This window comes from Ylistrum balloti, unplaced genomic scaffold, assembly GCF_031769215.1.
Source record: "Ylistrum balloti isolate Yb309-2 unplaced genomic scaffold, AGI_CSIRO_Ybal_v1 Utg370010, whole genome shotgun sequence".
NCBI lineage: Eukaryota > Metazoa > Mollusca > Bivalvia > Pectinida > Pectinidae > Ylistrum > Ylistrum balloti.
In genome coordinates, this window is record NW_026782083.1 from 1178058 (window position 1) to 1193038 (window position 14981).

The 14981-nt window shown below is 34.3% G+C and overlaps 1 protein-coding gene across 2 annotated transcripts in view; it reads left to right on the plus strand.

Annotated features, from left to right (window-relative positions):
* LOC132548451 (liprin-beta-1-like) overlaps positions 1–14981 on the plus strand; it is an 88676-nt gene that overhangs the window by 46666 nt on the left and 27029 nt on the right. For both annotated transcript variants that reach the window (XM_060212316.1, XM_060212317.1), the window contains 3 exons: positions 9943–10074; positions 12113–12221; positions 13213–13287. In XM_060212316.1, the coding sequence (XP_060068299.1) occupies positions 9943–10074; positions 12113–12221; positions 13213–13287 (316 nt within the window). The remainder of the gene's footprint in view (positions 1–9942; positions 10075–12112; positions 12222–13212; positions 13288–14981) is intronic.

The window sequence follows — 14981 nt, forward strand, 5'->3', positions numbered from 1 at the left end:
AGAGATATACTTTCATCCTATCTGCTAACATAGGCAGTTTTGTTCAGGTTCTGGTAAAGAGACTGACTAGGTTAAAATTGTCTTATGTCTGGACTGGAACTTTTGCTTTTTGCCAACTTGATGCTTCTGCATAATATTTTTAGAATGAAGTATGAGTGCAATTGAAGCATAGGTTTGAGTACCTTAGAATCCCATTCCAGCAGAAAATTATTATTTTATTATTGGATGTTGAACTTAATGTTTGAAATTTGTATCCGAAATAGATTTTTCCACCTTCCCTATGAAGGATATGTATGTCTCATGTAAAACACATAAGAAAGATAATCATGACACCCTTTTCGGAGTTGTTCCATAATACATGCTTGCTGTCTTTTCCTTACCCCATCTGAGATTAATATAATTTGTCATTCCTCCCACAGAAATTAGCAGACTTAACCAAAAGGTGAAAAGTTGGTGAATGCAAGCCCCTCCGCCCCATCCCTCTCAACCATAGGATGAGACTTACAGAATTTTTCACCCCCTTAGAGGTCAATACTATCAATACTAGCCAGGTACATACTCATGGTCATATCAGACCTTTAACTGGCCTGATTATGTTAGAAAGCCTACACTCCAGTTCTCATGCGGCTGCAGTTATCAGATCTTTATAGTAGAACTGATAAACGGGACTGTTCCTCTTGGATGATGATAGCATCATCTGTAAGGAAAGTGAAAATACAGGATGGGGAAGTGTGCTGATTTGAAAAAAAAAAAATGTCAAAATAGGACAAAATGAGTCAGATTTTCTGCAGAATCCCTCAAAAGATTGGCCCTTTGGACTTAAAGAGTTAACAGAGATAGCTTCATATTATCACTTTCTAGAAGTGTTTAACTGTTCATAACATAGATACTAGTCACACATGTTACTTGTATAAACTGAAAAAAAAACAGTATGGAAAAGTGATTTATTGTTCAAAGTTGTTTGATAATTAATTTACATACTGGAAATATCAAAGTGTTTTTGATGATCAGGAAACAAGTGGATGGCAATTACCCATGTACTTACATATGATGATGTTTTCACATCATTCATGATGGGAGAAAAGGTGTTGAAATCACAATCATCCAATGATATTTATAGTCTAATGAATCCTGGTAAAGTTTTCAGTATTATGGACAGATTATGAAGAGATATGTTATAAGGATCATAGCATGTTTTAACCAAACTTAAATATCATGCAACTTTTCATCAGAATATAAAATCCTTTGTAATAATTAGAAAACCATATAGAAGTTGGAGAGATGAAATGTACGTATTACATTAATATCTAAATGTTAAGAACAAATATGTGCTATGAAATACTAATTTTGTTATTATTTATATACTACCAATCAATTTTCTTTTCCACATGCTTTCATACCTATGTATATCTGAGGCCTGTTCACTGAGGTTTGGTCTAGATGAAGGTGCTGATACAGCTGTATAAATACACAGACCATGAACCTTCATTGCAGTACACTTAGATTTTAGAATATGTATCTGAACACTTAATCATATTTGTGCTCATTTAGGATGAGTTTAGATAGCGGCCTCATGTTCAGTCCCCCTCCCCGATATGGGAGGGGGTGTTTTTATCTGCCTGTAGAACCAATGGTAGCAGTTGCTGGAACTGATCCCTAAAGAGCATGCTCTGTCATTCTCAATACAAGGTTCACTGTGGTACTAGCTGTTAATCCCTCAGAGCTGAGTGATGGCCCATTCTACATCTCCAACACACGTGTTTAAATCATCACCAAATAGTTGTACCAGAGGTTTTTTCTTGGAGAAAAAGATTTAGAGTGATGCAGGTATTTTATATATAACACAGTTCGTGACTTTGAGTGCCAAGTGTGCTGCTGCAAGTCTCCAGTGCTTCACCCCTGTGGAGTAGGAAACGTGTACTCTAGGTAGTGTGTGTATGATGGTAACCTTGTTTACGTTTGTTACTGAAAATATTTCCACCACCGAAACTGAATCTTCTACTGAAAACTGGAACAGAATTTGGAGTAATTGGAAGTGTCATCTGTCACAGGATAATTTGGATGTTTGAGTCATTGTTGACAGGAGGAACTTTCAGGAATTTGACAAGCAATCTGTGATATATTTGGAGTAATATAATATATATTTTGTATCCATTAATGAATACCATACATAACAAATATGTTGAACAAGACAGGAGATACTATGATGTTGATGCCTTCTGTTAATCATTTATAAAAAAATCTGGGAATAAATTTGATCTCCATATTTCTTTTAGCTTTCCTGTGACAATGCCTTACACTTATTCAGTGGAAATTATTTGTGAATGGAATCAAATATGATTCATCGTGTTGTCGATTGATTAGTGTTGTTCTGACTGATAGAGTGTTGTTCTGGAGTACAATGTGTACTCAGTAGAACAGTATGTGTCTGTACAGCTGATGGTGTCAGAGTTAACACTACTACCTTTGTGATATTAGAAATAAATGCTTCAACTGAAGTGAATTTCATCATTATGGATAACCATAACAGACTCTCTCCTATGAAGCATTCTGGCCGAGTATCACCTATGGGATATACTGACAGAGTGTCACCACTTGGGTATTCAGACCAGGTGTCAACTGGCTATAGTGAGGGGCAGCTGCATCCTAATGATTACACAGACAGGATGTCACCTCTAACCCATTCGGACAGGGGAAGGGAAGTTCTATCTGATGGGGGTAGGGATGTTCGAGTTAGAGGGGGACACAGGAATGGCACATCTCGCCCTGCCAGTACGGGGGTGTATTGTGCCCTATGGGAGTCAAGACTCCATGAACTCATGGTAAGTATTTAGTCTGATAGTGACATTCACCTGGCAGCTGTAAGGGCCTTGTTTTTCTCTTTTTTAAATCATAGAGCACTGTTCCCCAAGTTGTTTACTCAACTGGAAACGATAATCAAAATATATATTCTCACATGTAAGGAAAATTTTAGGACATGTTAACAATTATTCATCCATTTAAAAAAATGCATTTTGAAAAACAGATTTATCAATATCTGTAGATATATATACTACTTAATATGATGGGGAATGTTGATACTTCAAAACAATTCACAGTCTTAACACTAATCTTTCTAGAACACTTCCTGACATTTACAAGTGACCCTGGTTTGAAATCAAGATGGCTGGTCTTATTTTAATTTCACAGTACAGTATAATGGTTTTGTCGTCACTGTAGTATTAATGATTAACATAAAAATAAAAAGCATTTTTATGGGATTTATAATCATTGTGGAATCACACTGATAAGATTAGAATAAGTTGGATATACATGTTTACACCTACAGGTTCTCCTGGTACATAGAAGGAAGAAGAGATCTAATTATAGAAAAACAGGTGCATTAATAAAGATACACAGCACAGCATGCTGCTAATCTCTATCTACTGACCAATGTTATTGATTTGGTAATGTGTGCTGGAAGTAGGTACATTGCGTTCAAGGATTTTCATATTCTAAGGAATTATGTGTGATGAGAATTCCAGTACTGGTGATATTTTACAGCTTAACCAGAAACTTCTGGTTAATCAAACTAATGTGCAGTTTTTATTGCCTATGCAAGAAATGAAGTTAAAAAAAACCTGTCATTTCTGACTAATCATGTGATGGAGACAGATTTCTTAATTAAATTTTCATAATTATCATTACATGTGTACATGATCCTACATCAAAGTAGAAATAAAGAATGGCTTCATCTAGCACTTACAATCACATTGGAAAAATGGACTTATCTTATAACAGGAAATTTCACAAACTTTTCAAGAAATGGCATTCAAAGTACATTTTCTCAGCAAGTGCAATTCTAGAAAATCAATAATGATCAATTATTTTGAAGTAAAAGTTAATTCAAAGAATTTGTATTTTACAACAAATATAATATGCCATATAGACTTAAAAAAAATATGATGAAAAAATTCAGGAAAACCAATTTGTTAAATTGCGATAGTAGAATACACTGTGTATCATATACAGGTCCATTTACCGGACAGTATAATATAGCCACATGGTAGTAAATGTTCATTATGATAAACATTTCAGACTTATCAGAAGTGTATGTTCATATCCATGAACATGTATTACCCATCCAGTCGGTATGTATCATGAGTGATATATAATTGGAAAACTGAACGATACTACCATCACTCAGGAATGGCCAGTGTCTGCAATCTAAACGAAATGTTAAATGGTATTAGACTGACACATTTTGAATGTTGAGCAGTCAAGGTTTAAGCTGTGATTTCACTATAACGGGATAATACCCTTCACAATAGAATAGATACATCAAGTTCTAACACTCTAGCCAGGAAGAGATAAAAAGTCTTTGACCTTGATCGAATGCTTCTTCGATTGCTATGTATGATGTTGTGAGCTGATACCTCCTGTATATGTTTTCTGAGACTGTTTCTATAACAACTAAACAAAATGATTTTAAACGTATCAGTCTGTTGAATAATGATCACATTATAAAATGTATATTACAAACATGAGAAGCTAAATAAGATCAGACTAATAGATGGCTGTAATAGTGCTGAACTTGGTTGAAGTATCTTTGAGAGACTAATTGTTTTAGTAATTTTTTTGCAAGTGTGACCAGTTTAACTGAAATAAGACTAAATTATGAAATGTAAACAGATATGGTGTAAAGTTGAATCTATCAATTGTTAGTCTCAAATCTGGTTATCTTCAATTCTTAAATGTTTTATACTGAATTCTATAAGGAGCTCAAGGGAATAATTTAGACCTTCTACTGAAAATTCTCCTTAACTCCCAGACATGCACTGATGGTGCAACCAGCAGAACTTGGACAAACGTGATATTTAGCCATCTTGTGAAATGGATAGAAACTATACCCAGGAACCATGGCAGGCACTGCTAGTGCTGTCATTTAATTATTCATCCATGGTGGTCACTATTAATATTTGGCAGAATTTTCAAAGAGAATATGCAAGTTTTGGCCAAAGATGTAGGATTCTTGTGAAGACAGCATATCATGTATATGTCTGATCACCTAAACTGCAGTCACAGCACTCCTCTATTAGTGTCTGTGATCCTGATGGCATCAGCTTTACCCTGCATAATTTACTCCTATAATGCCTAATTCATTAATGAGCCATAACAAACATACTTAAGTAAGCCGATAATATGTAGCCATATCAATTAATGTCTTCAAGTACAGGTATTTTACACTGTCTATAAATATAGAGTTCAAAACCATAACTTATAGCTGGTACTACATCTAGTTTGTCCTTTCAAGTTTTCAATGGAGTACTTAACGACACCCCCACTGCAGTACAACTTTGGATGTTTACTCAAGTGGTTGTTTGCATATTTAGGTTTGATAAGTCCATCCCTCCATGCACAACCTACAAGGTGCTGGTTCTGATTTCATTACTTATATGCCATACCTGTGTATATGTGATGTGTTCCGTATTGACATCATGATGACTGTTATGGAATCTTGCAGTTGTGATGTGAAAATAGAAATTTTTAAACATCAAATTACTTTTGGAACATATTGATCATTAGGTGCAATACTTGGAACTGTTAAACATGTCAAGAAGGCTCTCAAATTCAGTCTCACTCCAACTGTGGTTGATATGTTGATTTTAATTATGCCAAAGATTTTGTCAGATCCTTAAAGATTGACATGCCTCCTCAGATAGCAAATTATGAATGATAGCACAAACATTGATATGTTCATGAATACTAGTCACCTTTTAATACAGATCTATAGGAGATCGATCTGCATCATAACATGTTCATAAACTATTGGTAAGTATACCTGTAACCTTTAATTTTTACAAAAATTGCTTTCATGTGGTCTTCAAAGTGACTGTCAACCAATTACTGGATTTTTCTGTTATTTTGAACTTTTTATGAGTCACTTACTCAGTTTCTAACATTTTGAAATCAATTTCTCATCATATTCCAACATAATAAGTTGTGTGCGTGGAAGTGATTTGCATGACGTTACCATCCACATGCATGTTACCACCTCATCAGACAGAATTATGTCAGATGAAGGTCATTAGAGGTTGTACGATTGATTAGGAGTAATATCTGCCCTAAGCCAACTTCATTGATACAAGAGAAGAAAAAAATTTGGGTAAAGCATCACGGCATCATTTTTTTTTTCTGTCTTGTTATCTGATACATTAATTGTACCAGTGAAGCATTTGTTGTCCTGGATAATTTCTTTTAGGATTAGAACTGGATCTAACATGTGAATCATGGAACATGAAGCATGGTTTTGTTAGAGTAACAAAACTTTAACTACACACAGTCATACTCAAAAGAATTTTAATTATGTGGTGTAAAAAAGACAAAAAAGGGCAACAAAAATTGCTGCATCCTTTGTAACGCTGAAGGTGGTCTACATAGTTGATAGAATAATGTTGTGTAAGAGAAAATAGCAGTCAAGATAAAAGTGATCTTTGAATATAGATCAGAACCAGTTGAATTTTACAACAGTTTGTAGCTAGATGGAGGAGATAGAATACAGCAGCATTCTTTGTTGACACGGGGTGGTATTGTCAATATATGCAGTTGGAGACCAATCAGTTCCAAAAGATTTGTGTTGTACAAATATTACCTGTGATGTTAGTCCTAGCCAGTGAAAGCTGTGATGTTGAATACAGTCAGTGATTGAATTAAGTTCTGATATCTGATGAAACAACTTAATTTAGTTGGCTACAAAGACCATGTGTCTTAAAAACTCCTGCCTGACTTGTGGCATGTAATTATAAGATTACAAAGACTTGGATCAGTGGACATGATAGGCTATAAAAATGTCAGTCTACTGTCATGTTGGATTCTTTTATACCAACAAACATTGATGAAGAAGTTGGATGGTATAGATTTTTTACTTAGAAAGTAATCAAATCATTATAATTTTAAAATTAAAGCAACAAAAAAATTCACTGAACAGCTTTTTGTCCTATTTGCTAGGATGATCAGTTTTGATATGGGAACAAACTTAATAGTCACATAACATTTATCGTAACTTAAATTTTCTTTATACAATATACTGGCTGCCTACCAGTTTTGCAAAGAATCACTTTATTCTTTTTCTTGTCTAGACTCTTGAAGCCAATGTTTAAGCGATCAAAATTTGAAGTCTGATTCCTGTTTACAATTTAAGATTGTGGAGATGCAGAAATGAGCGAATCTATCCGAAAAGTCAAACTAACCAGTTAGCTGTGTCAGGGAGGTTTTTTCTAGTTTTTGTCCTGTGATGCAGCTGTGTAATGTTTAGATATGTAAGACTGCTGATTATCAGCTGATCAAACCCCTTCATCTGACTCCCCCCAGGCAGGTATATGCTACCACTTCCATTATCCAGCACTCCTCTCATTCTCAATATTTATCTTACTTCTCAACTACATGTAGATACGGAGACTTAGTCTTCCTGTTTGACAGCTGGCCATGATTATCGGCTGAATCCTCCACCACCCCCAGGATTTTGTCTTTAGTTACAGTTATGATCCAGTGCTTCAAGCACCATGGACAGTACATAATGTTATTGTGGGTAGATTTGGACAGCAGTATGCTTGTTCTGTAACTAAGGAAGGCAGTTAGTTTCCTGTTGGTCACCAGGTGCTTAGTCTCTCATTCATCAGTGCTTCATGTCTTTGTACCAGTAAGTGATATTGTTTTACCAATTCTCATTTGAAGGAAATATTTACTCTATGATTCTTTCACAATCCATTCTTATATGCATCTATTTTATGGTGATTGGATATTAATGCACAATTAGTGTACTGACTCACCTTGCCATTTCCCATAATCCATGCTTTTACATTTCTTATATATGATGCAGATAAACTAAATATATTTTTCCACTTTGTTCTTTCTTGTCCTATATGTACCTATATAAAGCTCCCACCCTTCTGCTATCTATGGACATCTGCACCACCTTTCCCCACTAAAGACAACATTCTGTACACCCACATTGCAAGGAGATACCAGACACCCCAGAATCATCTTGGACCCCAAACATTGTAGTGCTTATTTGTTTTACACATTATCTCTATAGGGATAATATGATATTGTATAAACAAGCATGGCTTCATGATCTCTTATCCTGACAGTCATCAATCCTGGGTCTCTGAACCCAGAAGATATCTCAGGGGGAGACAACCTGTAACAAGGAACCCCATTTATAAGTGAATGAGATACACAGATAGGTCATAATTCCATCTCTTATCCAGCCAGTACCTCATTCAAGGGGCCAATTTCTGACAGGAATCGTGATCAAATCCCTGAGGTCATTAACTTCCTTAATTAAATTGAAATATTATAACAGGACATCCACCTTTATTCAAATATTTATTTTGAAAGTGACCCTATCTCTGACTCCAAACTCTGACATGGGACCTATATTTTGAGGAATGAATGATCTTCCATGAAGAGTATGATGTATTTGAAGATTTGTTAAATTTGTGGGATCAAATACAGTTCTTTTTCTGTTTTTTTTTTTTTTTTTTCTGTTTGGTCTTTTTAATTCCTAAAATGAACAGCAACCTTAAGCTATAGTTACACCTTTATTGCCTGATACAGTTTGTGTTATATGTTGATATAAAGGTACAAGTATATGTGAAAAAGAAGTACATGGTCATGTGCCAGTGGAGGTTCTAATGCTGTGAGGGACCCCATTTAATATAGGATCGTGTGCTATATATACCTGTTATATTTGTTTTTTACTTTAATATCTGCTTTATCGATTCAGGATATTTTTACATGTTTTATCAGAAGGTTGTTTCCTGTACTGCGTGCAGAACTAGGATTTTGTCCAATTTCATTTTTTGAAAACACTCCAACTTGAAAGAACATCATACACATTTATATATGCATTCCTTTCTGAAGCAAGAGTCAATTATTTATTTTTTGGGAAACAGCAGAATTAACTTATTTTCCTATTTTTACTTATCAGTAATTCATTACAAGATTACATGAATTGATTCTGTCATATACTTTGTATCCTTGAACATTCACAATAACTGGTATTGTACACAAAGTCTGGGTAGTTAGGTAATGAAGTAGGTATTGATTACATCTTTTATGGATTTCCACTGCTTTCAGTCAAGGAGGAATAGGAAGGCATATGTAGAAAAATAAGTCCAGGATGAATAAGAAGGTTCAGGTAGAACCTTAGTCTAGGATGAATAGGAAGGAATATGTAGGAAATAAGTCAAGGAGGAATAGGTAGGAATATGTAGGAAGAATAGGAAGGAATATGTAGGCATATGAACCTAAGTCAAGGAGGAATAGGAAGGAATATGTAGGAACTAAGTCAAGGAGGAATAGGAAGGAATATGTAGGAACTAAGTCAAGGAGGAATAGGAAGGAATATGTAGGAACTAAGTCAAGGAGGAATAGGAAGGAATATGTAGGAACTAAGTCAAGGAGGAATAGGAAGGAATATGTAGGAACTAAGTCAAGGAGGAATAGGAAGGAATATGTAGGAAATAAGTCAAGGAGGAATAGGAAGGAATATGTAGGAACTAAGTCAAGGAGGAATAGGAAGGAATATGTAGGAACTAAGTCAAGGAGGAATAGGAAGGCATATGTAGGAACTAAGTCAAGGAGGAATAGGAAGGAATATGTAGGATAAGTCAAGGAAGAATAAGAAAAGTAGGGAGATAAGTTAAGGGTGGATAAGAAAGGTAAGAAGTGAGTCCAGGAAGAATAGGAAATATTGTAAAGTAATGTTAGATCAAATCAGCAATTAAAGAAAGGTCTTCGTATTATTGTTTACCGTGGATGTAAGATGGTTTCAAATCCCAGAGGTATATGTGGAGTATCTGCTGCTTGTTGTGGTTATTTAGTTTCTATGCTTATCTCTATGTTTTCAGATAATTATAACATCTGGGTATATATTCTCACACCATGTTTATTTTGTAGGAACTCCTGACGCGGACGTCACTTGAGACGCACAAACTAGACATGATGGCGGAAATATCCAGCCTCAAGATCAAGCTAGCCTCTTCTGACAAGGACAGGAGGGACCTTGATGACCGACTAAAAATTTCACAGGTAATAATTTATTGTGTGTTTAGATTGTTAAAATTAGCATTTTTTTACTCATTAACTGTTAAACACTTTTTTTATTTCAGTCTCAAAATAAGACTTACATTATTAATAGTATACTGTGAAGTGTATATATTTCACTAGCTTTTTGAAAACCTCACATATAAGTAGATAGGTCTTTAACCACCAAATGGAAACAAGTAAGCATAAAGATAAAATGCGACTTGATAAAAAATGCCTTTTTTTTTTATTTGTTTGGCAGAGTTGTTTACTTGTTTCTATTTCCATTTTATATAAGTTCAGGAAATTTTGTTTGATATTTGTCTTAATTTTAGCAAGACTTTGTTACAAGCACTGGACGTATCATCTCAGATCTTATAAATTTAGAGAGAGAAAGTACTTGTGTGTTGTAATGAAGTGAAATGTTCCAAGCATATAGTGAAGTGGTGTGTACTCCATGAAGTGTCAGGCAAGATATGTTGAAGTAGTACTTGTCTAGCTCTCTGCCACATTCTGTCAACTGTCCTCTCTCTTACTCATCTCAAGAGTCATACTGATGGAGGGGAAAAACAAGTGTACAGCTACATTCTTAGAGATACTTGTTTAGAAAAATACACTTTATTGATTCCTAAACAATTTTGAAACAAGTGATATCAGCTTATATTTATCAATCTCATTTACACAAATAATAAGTGCAAGATGGACCTTACTGTGGGAAAAATTCAGTACAGGAACATCCAGAGAATAGAACCCGGGTCTTCTTGATGAAAGATGTGGGCTTTAACATCGCACTACCCAACCACAAGACAGTTATGTGTTGTGGCAGTTTATTCTTGTATAGTAGAATTGTTAATGGTACTTGTATGAAGGAATGATGAAATTGTAGAACCAACGTAAATAAAAATTATCATATGAACACAAAGTGCACAGTAACTAATATTTTTAAGTTTTGTGTATTGCGTTGGAATATTAAAGGCCTATGAAGATAGAGTTCATTTAGTGCCGGCAAAGACTAAATAACTTTCACCGAAGACTAAGTTACATTCCTAAATTTCATCAGGGGAATTGGCAGCTGTTTACATGGAAGTTTACTAGTTTATTATACAGAATGTGTTCTTTATGATCATTTTACAGACAAGCAGTGGCCTGGATACATTGACACAGTTGTTATATAATGAAATTATTGTTCTTGGCACATTCTGGAAAAATATATGAAATACGTTTTTTTTCCATATCTTTGATAGCATATGGTAGTCTCTGTCATAATAAAAGAGTCTTCAGTTAGATAAGAAGTGATGAAAAACATTTGTGACCAGGAATCTGATTGGATAACTCACATTTAATTCAATTGTCAATTGTATTTAATTAAATGAATGTATATGAATTAAGATTAAAATGTCATGGATGTATATTTGGTTAAGAAAAATTACTTGCAGATGTTTGTAATCATCCCGATAATAAATATGTACCTTAGGAAAGGTTTAAGATATTTGGTTTGCTGTATATACAATGGTCTGATCATTTCAATACTACATGGAAAATCTTACTTTCATTTTGAAATAGATTACTATTTCTGTTCAGTGCATTACAATGTGTTAGGCCCAGAATCCAACATGTTTACCGGTTCCTGGTAGAAAGTCAGTACTGTTACATGAACAGTATATCACAATGAAATTGAGCTTAATATATTTTCCTGCAAAGTAAGCCAGACCATTATTTTGTTATCTTGACTCTGTATAGTGCATCAACCTCTTTGTTCCACACAGATTCTACATAAATTGATTGTACACATGTAGTTTCAAAGAAGTTAGGCAATTTCAATATAATTAAATTGCCAGGGTTTTTTTTCTGTAATGAAAGTATCAACATGTGTAAGTAATAAAAAAAATTAAGAATGAGCTTAATGTACCTTTTTCAATTGTTTGGAGGCATAAATTTTGAATGGTAGAATTTCATATACAAGAAATGTTAGATTTGTAGACAACGATTGATAAGATATAATATCAATAAATATCCAACAAAACAATTTTTATTACAATAATAGAGACAGATTAAGGAAGTGGAATCCAAGTTGGCCTTACGAGATGCAGAGATCACAGAGCTTCGTCAACGACTGGTGCGCAATGGTACTGTGCTGACTCCTGACTCCAACGGTACGTTACACTACCAAATAATTCTAGGCTAGTTCAACAGTTACTAGAACAATGTGAATACATGGTTGATTATAGGTTTATATATGTAAATAAGAAATGACTGGGGGCAAACAGATTTTCCTGAGAAGGGAGATAATCCAAAATGAACTAATTGGGAGATAACTCTTCACACTCTTTTGTTTGCAGTGCCAATCACATTTAACCATTTCAGTTTTACATTTGCTTCCTTGAAATGATAATAAATGGCTTGCTTCAAAGTTTAGATGATTTTTAGCTCCATTCTGTTGCTCGTTGTTGCCAATCGTTGTTTATCTTTTGTAATGGCAAAATGTTCTGGCTTGAAATGGCTTCTTTTTCTGATTAACATTTTATTTTGATGAATTCTAAGGTTTCATCAGATAAAATTTGCATCTACTGGTCCTTTATCTGATCAGTATTTTAATGTTTGTCTTAATTTGCATCAGTATTTCTCTGTCTATTTAGCTTCTGTTTTCCATATCCTGTGATATATTGAATGTAGGAGAACGAGAGAAAAAAGTGAATAAACTCCCATTTCAGTATGCAACATATTATAATAGTAGTATACTCAGTTCACAAAACAGGTAATTGTTAATGTATTAATTTCATAAGCATAGATTATAGTATATCAGAACCAGTAAGAACATTTTCTAATATGCCAAATAAAGAAAATATGTTCACCATTCTGTTATACACATGTATGTCAATGTACATGTTTTGTATAAATTGTAGGAAGTCATTTCCAAAGAGAATCACCTCCTTTTACCTTTGTTCTTTAAGCCCTCAAAGTTGATGTTGTGCCGTGATCAGTATTCAAGTACCATGTTTGTTAGATCAAAACTGAAACACAAAACAAAGGGAAAAAATATAAGGCTATCTTGGTTGTTTAATGTTTGTAAAAGTTTGACTCAAAAGTCACTGAAAAGTGTGATAAAGAAACCCAGATTATCTTTCCTTGTCGGTTTGTTTTCAGGATCTGAGTCTCTACTCAGTGTTAGTGACCGCCCTGTAGAGAAAGAGAAAACATTAGATAGACTAAAACGCAAGCGTAAGAGACAACTTTGGTAGCCTGCTGACCAAATTTTTTTCCACCAACCATTTTGACTTTCCTGGAAGCATACTAATTCCATTCTTGTTACCCAGATCTAACCTGTTTGGTGTGGGCTTGTTGACCGACCTTTAAATGTAGAAGGAAATGCCTAATATTGTAGAGGGAGATTTCATTTTTGTTTCAATTTGGTCCTCAAAGATACTTTCTATAATTGGACATGTAAAAGGAGTCATTAACCAGAAAACATAAAATGATTTGATAGTACTTGGTAGTGATAAAAATATATAATAAAGAGTACATCATTGACCAAGCTGTTAAGTAAATCTCCCAAATCGACAAAGTTTTATGAAAGATACACCAAAAAATAGATGCAGACATCATTTTTTCTGCTTTAACCATTTCTCTTTGTCTTGTTTAAATCTTGAGATAATAACTTAACCCTCAGTCACCATAAAGTTAATAGCTTTGATGAGCCTTTAAAATATTTTTGAAAGTATGTTTCTGGTCGGGTTATTTGATTATCATAGTTCATTACTCTTGGATAGTCCTGGTCTGAGGCTTTCAGTGACTTAGTTCTGGAAACAAGCATGTCTTCACTCACAGAGTTAGGATTAACATATTCCAGAGGACAGCTGCAAGAAAATACTGTATTCACATATTAATTTTTGATCATGCCTTCAAGGGAGTATTCAACAGACATATGTTAAACAATGTTAGACTTTATTATTGTATTATAAATAATCTGATAAATAAATTACAAAAAAATAACTTTTCTTTTCACCCCAGAGTTTTCTAGCAATACAGGCCCCTTAGATGAATTCTGTAAAAAAAGCTTATACTTGAAAGAACTATAATATTGATTTGTTAACATGTAAATTTTAAACAGATCCATAGTATTTATTATATATCTATATTATTAGGTACAAAAAAGTCCTGTCTTCCTAGATATGTTTGTAGAAAACTCCCCTACTCCTGCTTGATGGAATTTGAACTAAATGGAAACCAAACTTCATCAAATGGCAAATAGAGTTCACAGTGACCTACATTGGATATAAGGGTATTAGTACAGTATTCTTCAATGCTGGATTTAAACATTGAGGAATCATAGACTTCTATCTGTTATTAAGGCTACATTGAAAATGTTACTAAAACAGGCAAATGACTTACAGAAAAGACAAACACTAAATGATCCCATGACTACAGAAAAGACAAATGCCTGTTGATCCTTTGACTACAGAAACGACAAACACTTCATCATCCCTTGACTACAGAAACAACATACACTTTATCATCCCTAGACTACAGAAATGACATACACTTCATCATCCCTTGACTACAGAAACGACATACACTTCATCATCCCTAGACTACAGAAACGACAAACACTTCATCATCCCTAGACTACAGAAACGACAAACACTTCATCATCCCTAGACTACAGAAATGACAAAACGCTTCATCATTCATTGACTACAGAAACGACATACACTTCATGGTCCTCTGACTAATGTGCAGTCCAACAGTATCAGCAACGTATTACTTCTTGTTTGATCATCAGGTTGACAGGAATGAGAAAACCTTACATAACCAGAGATTAGAGGCATGATAGCTTTCATACTGAATGATTTTGAAATATTTCTAGTCAAAACAAAATCACAAGAAAGCCATTACTGCACGTGATTGATGCATAC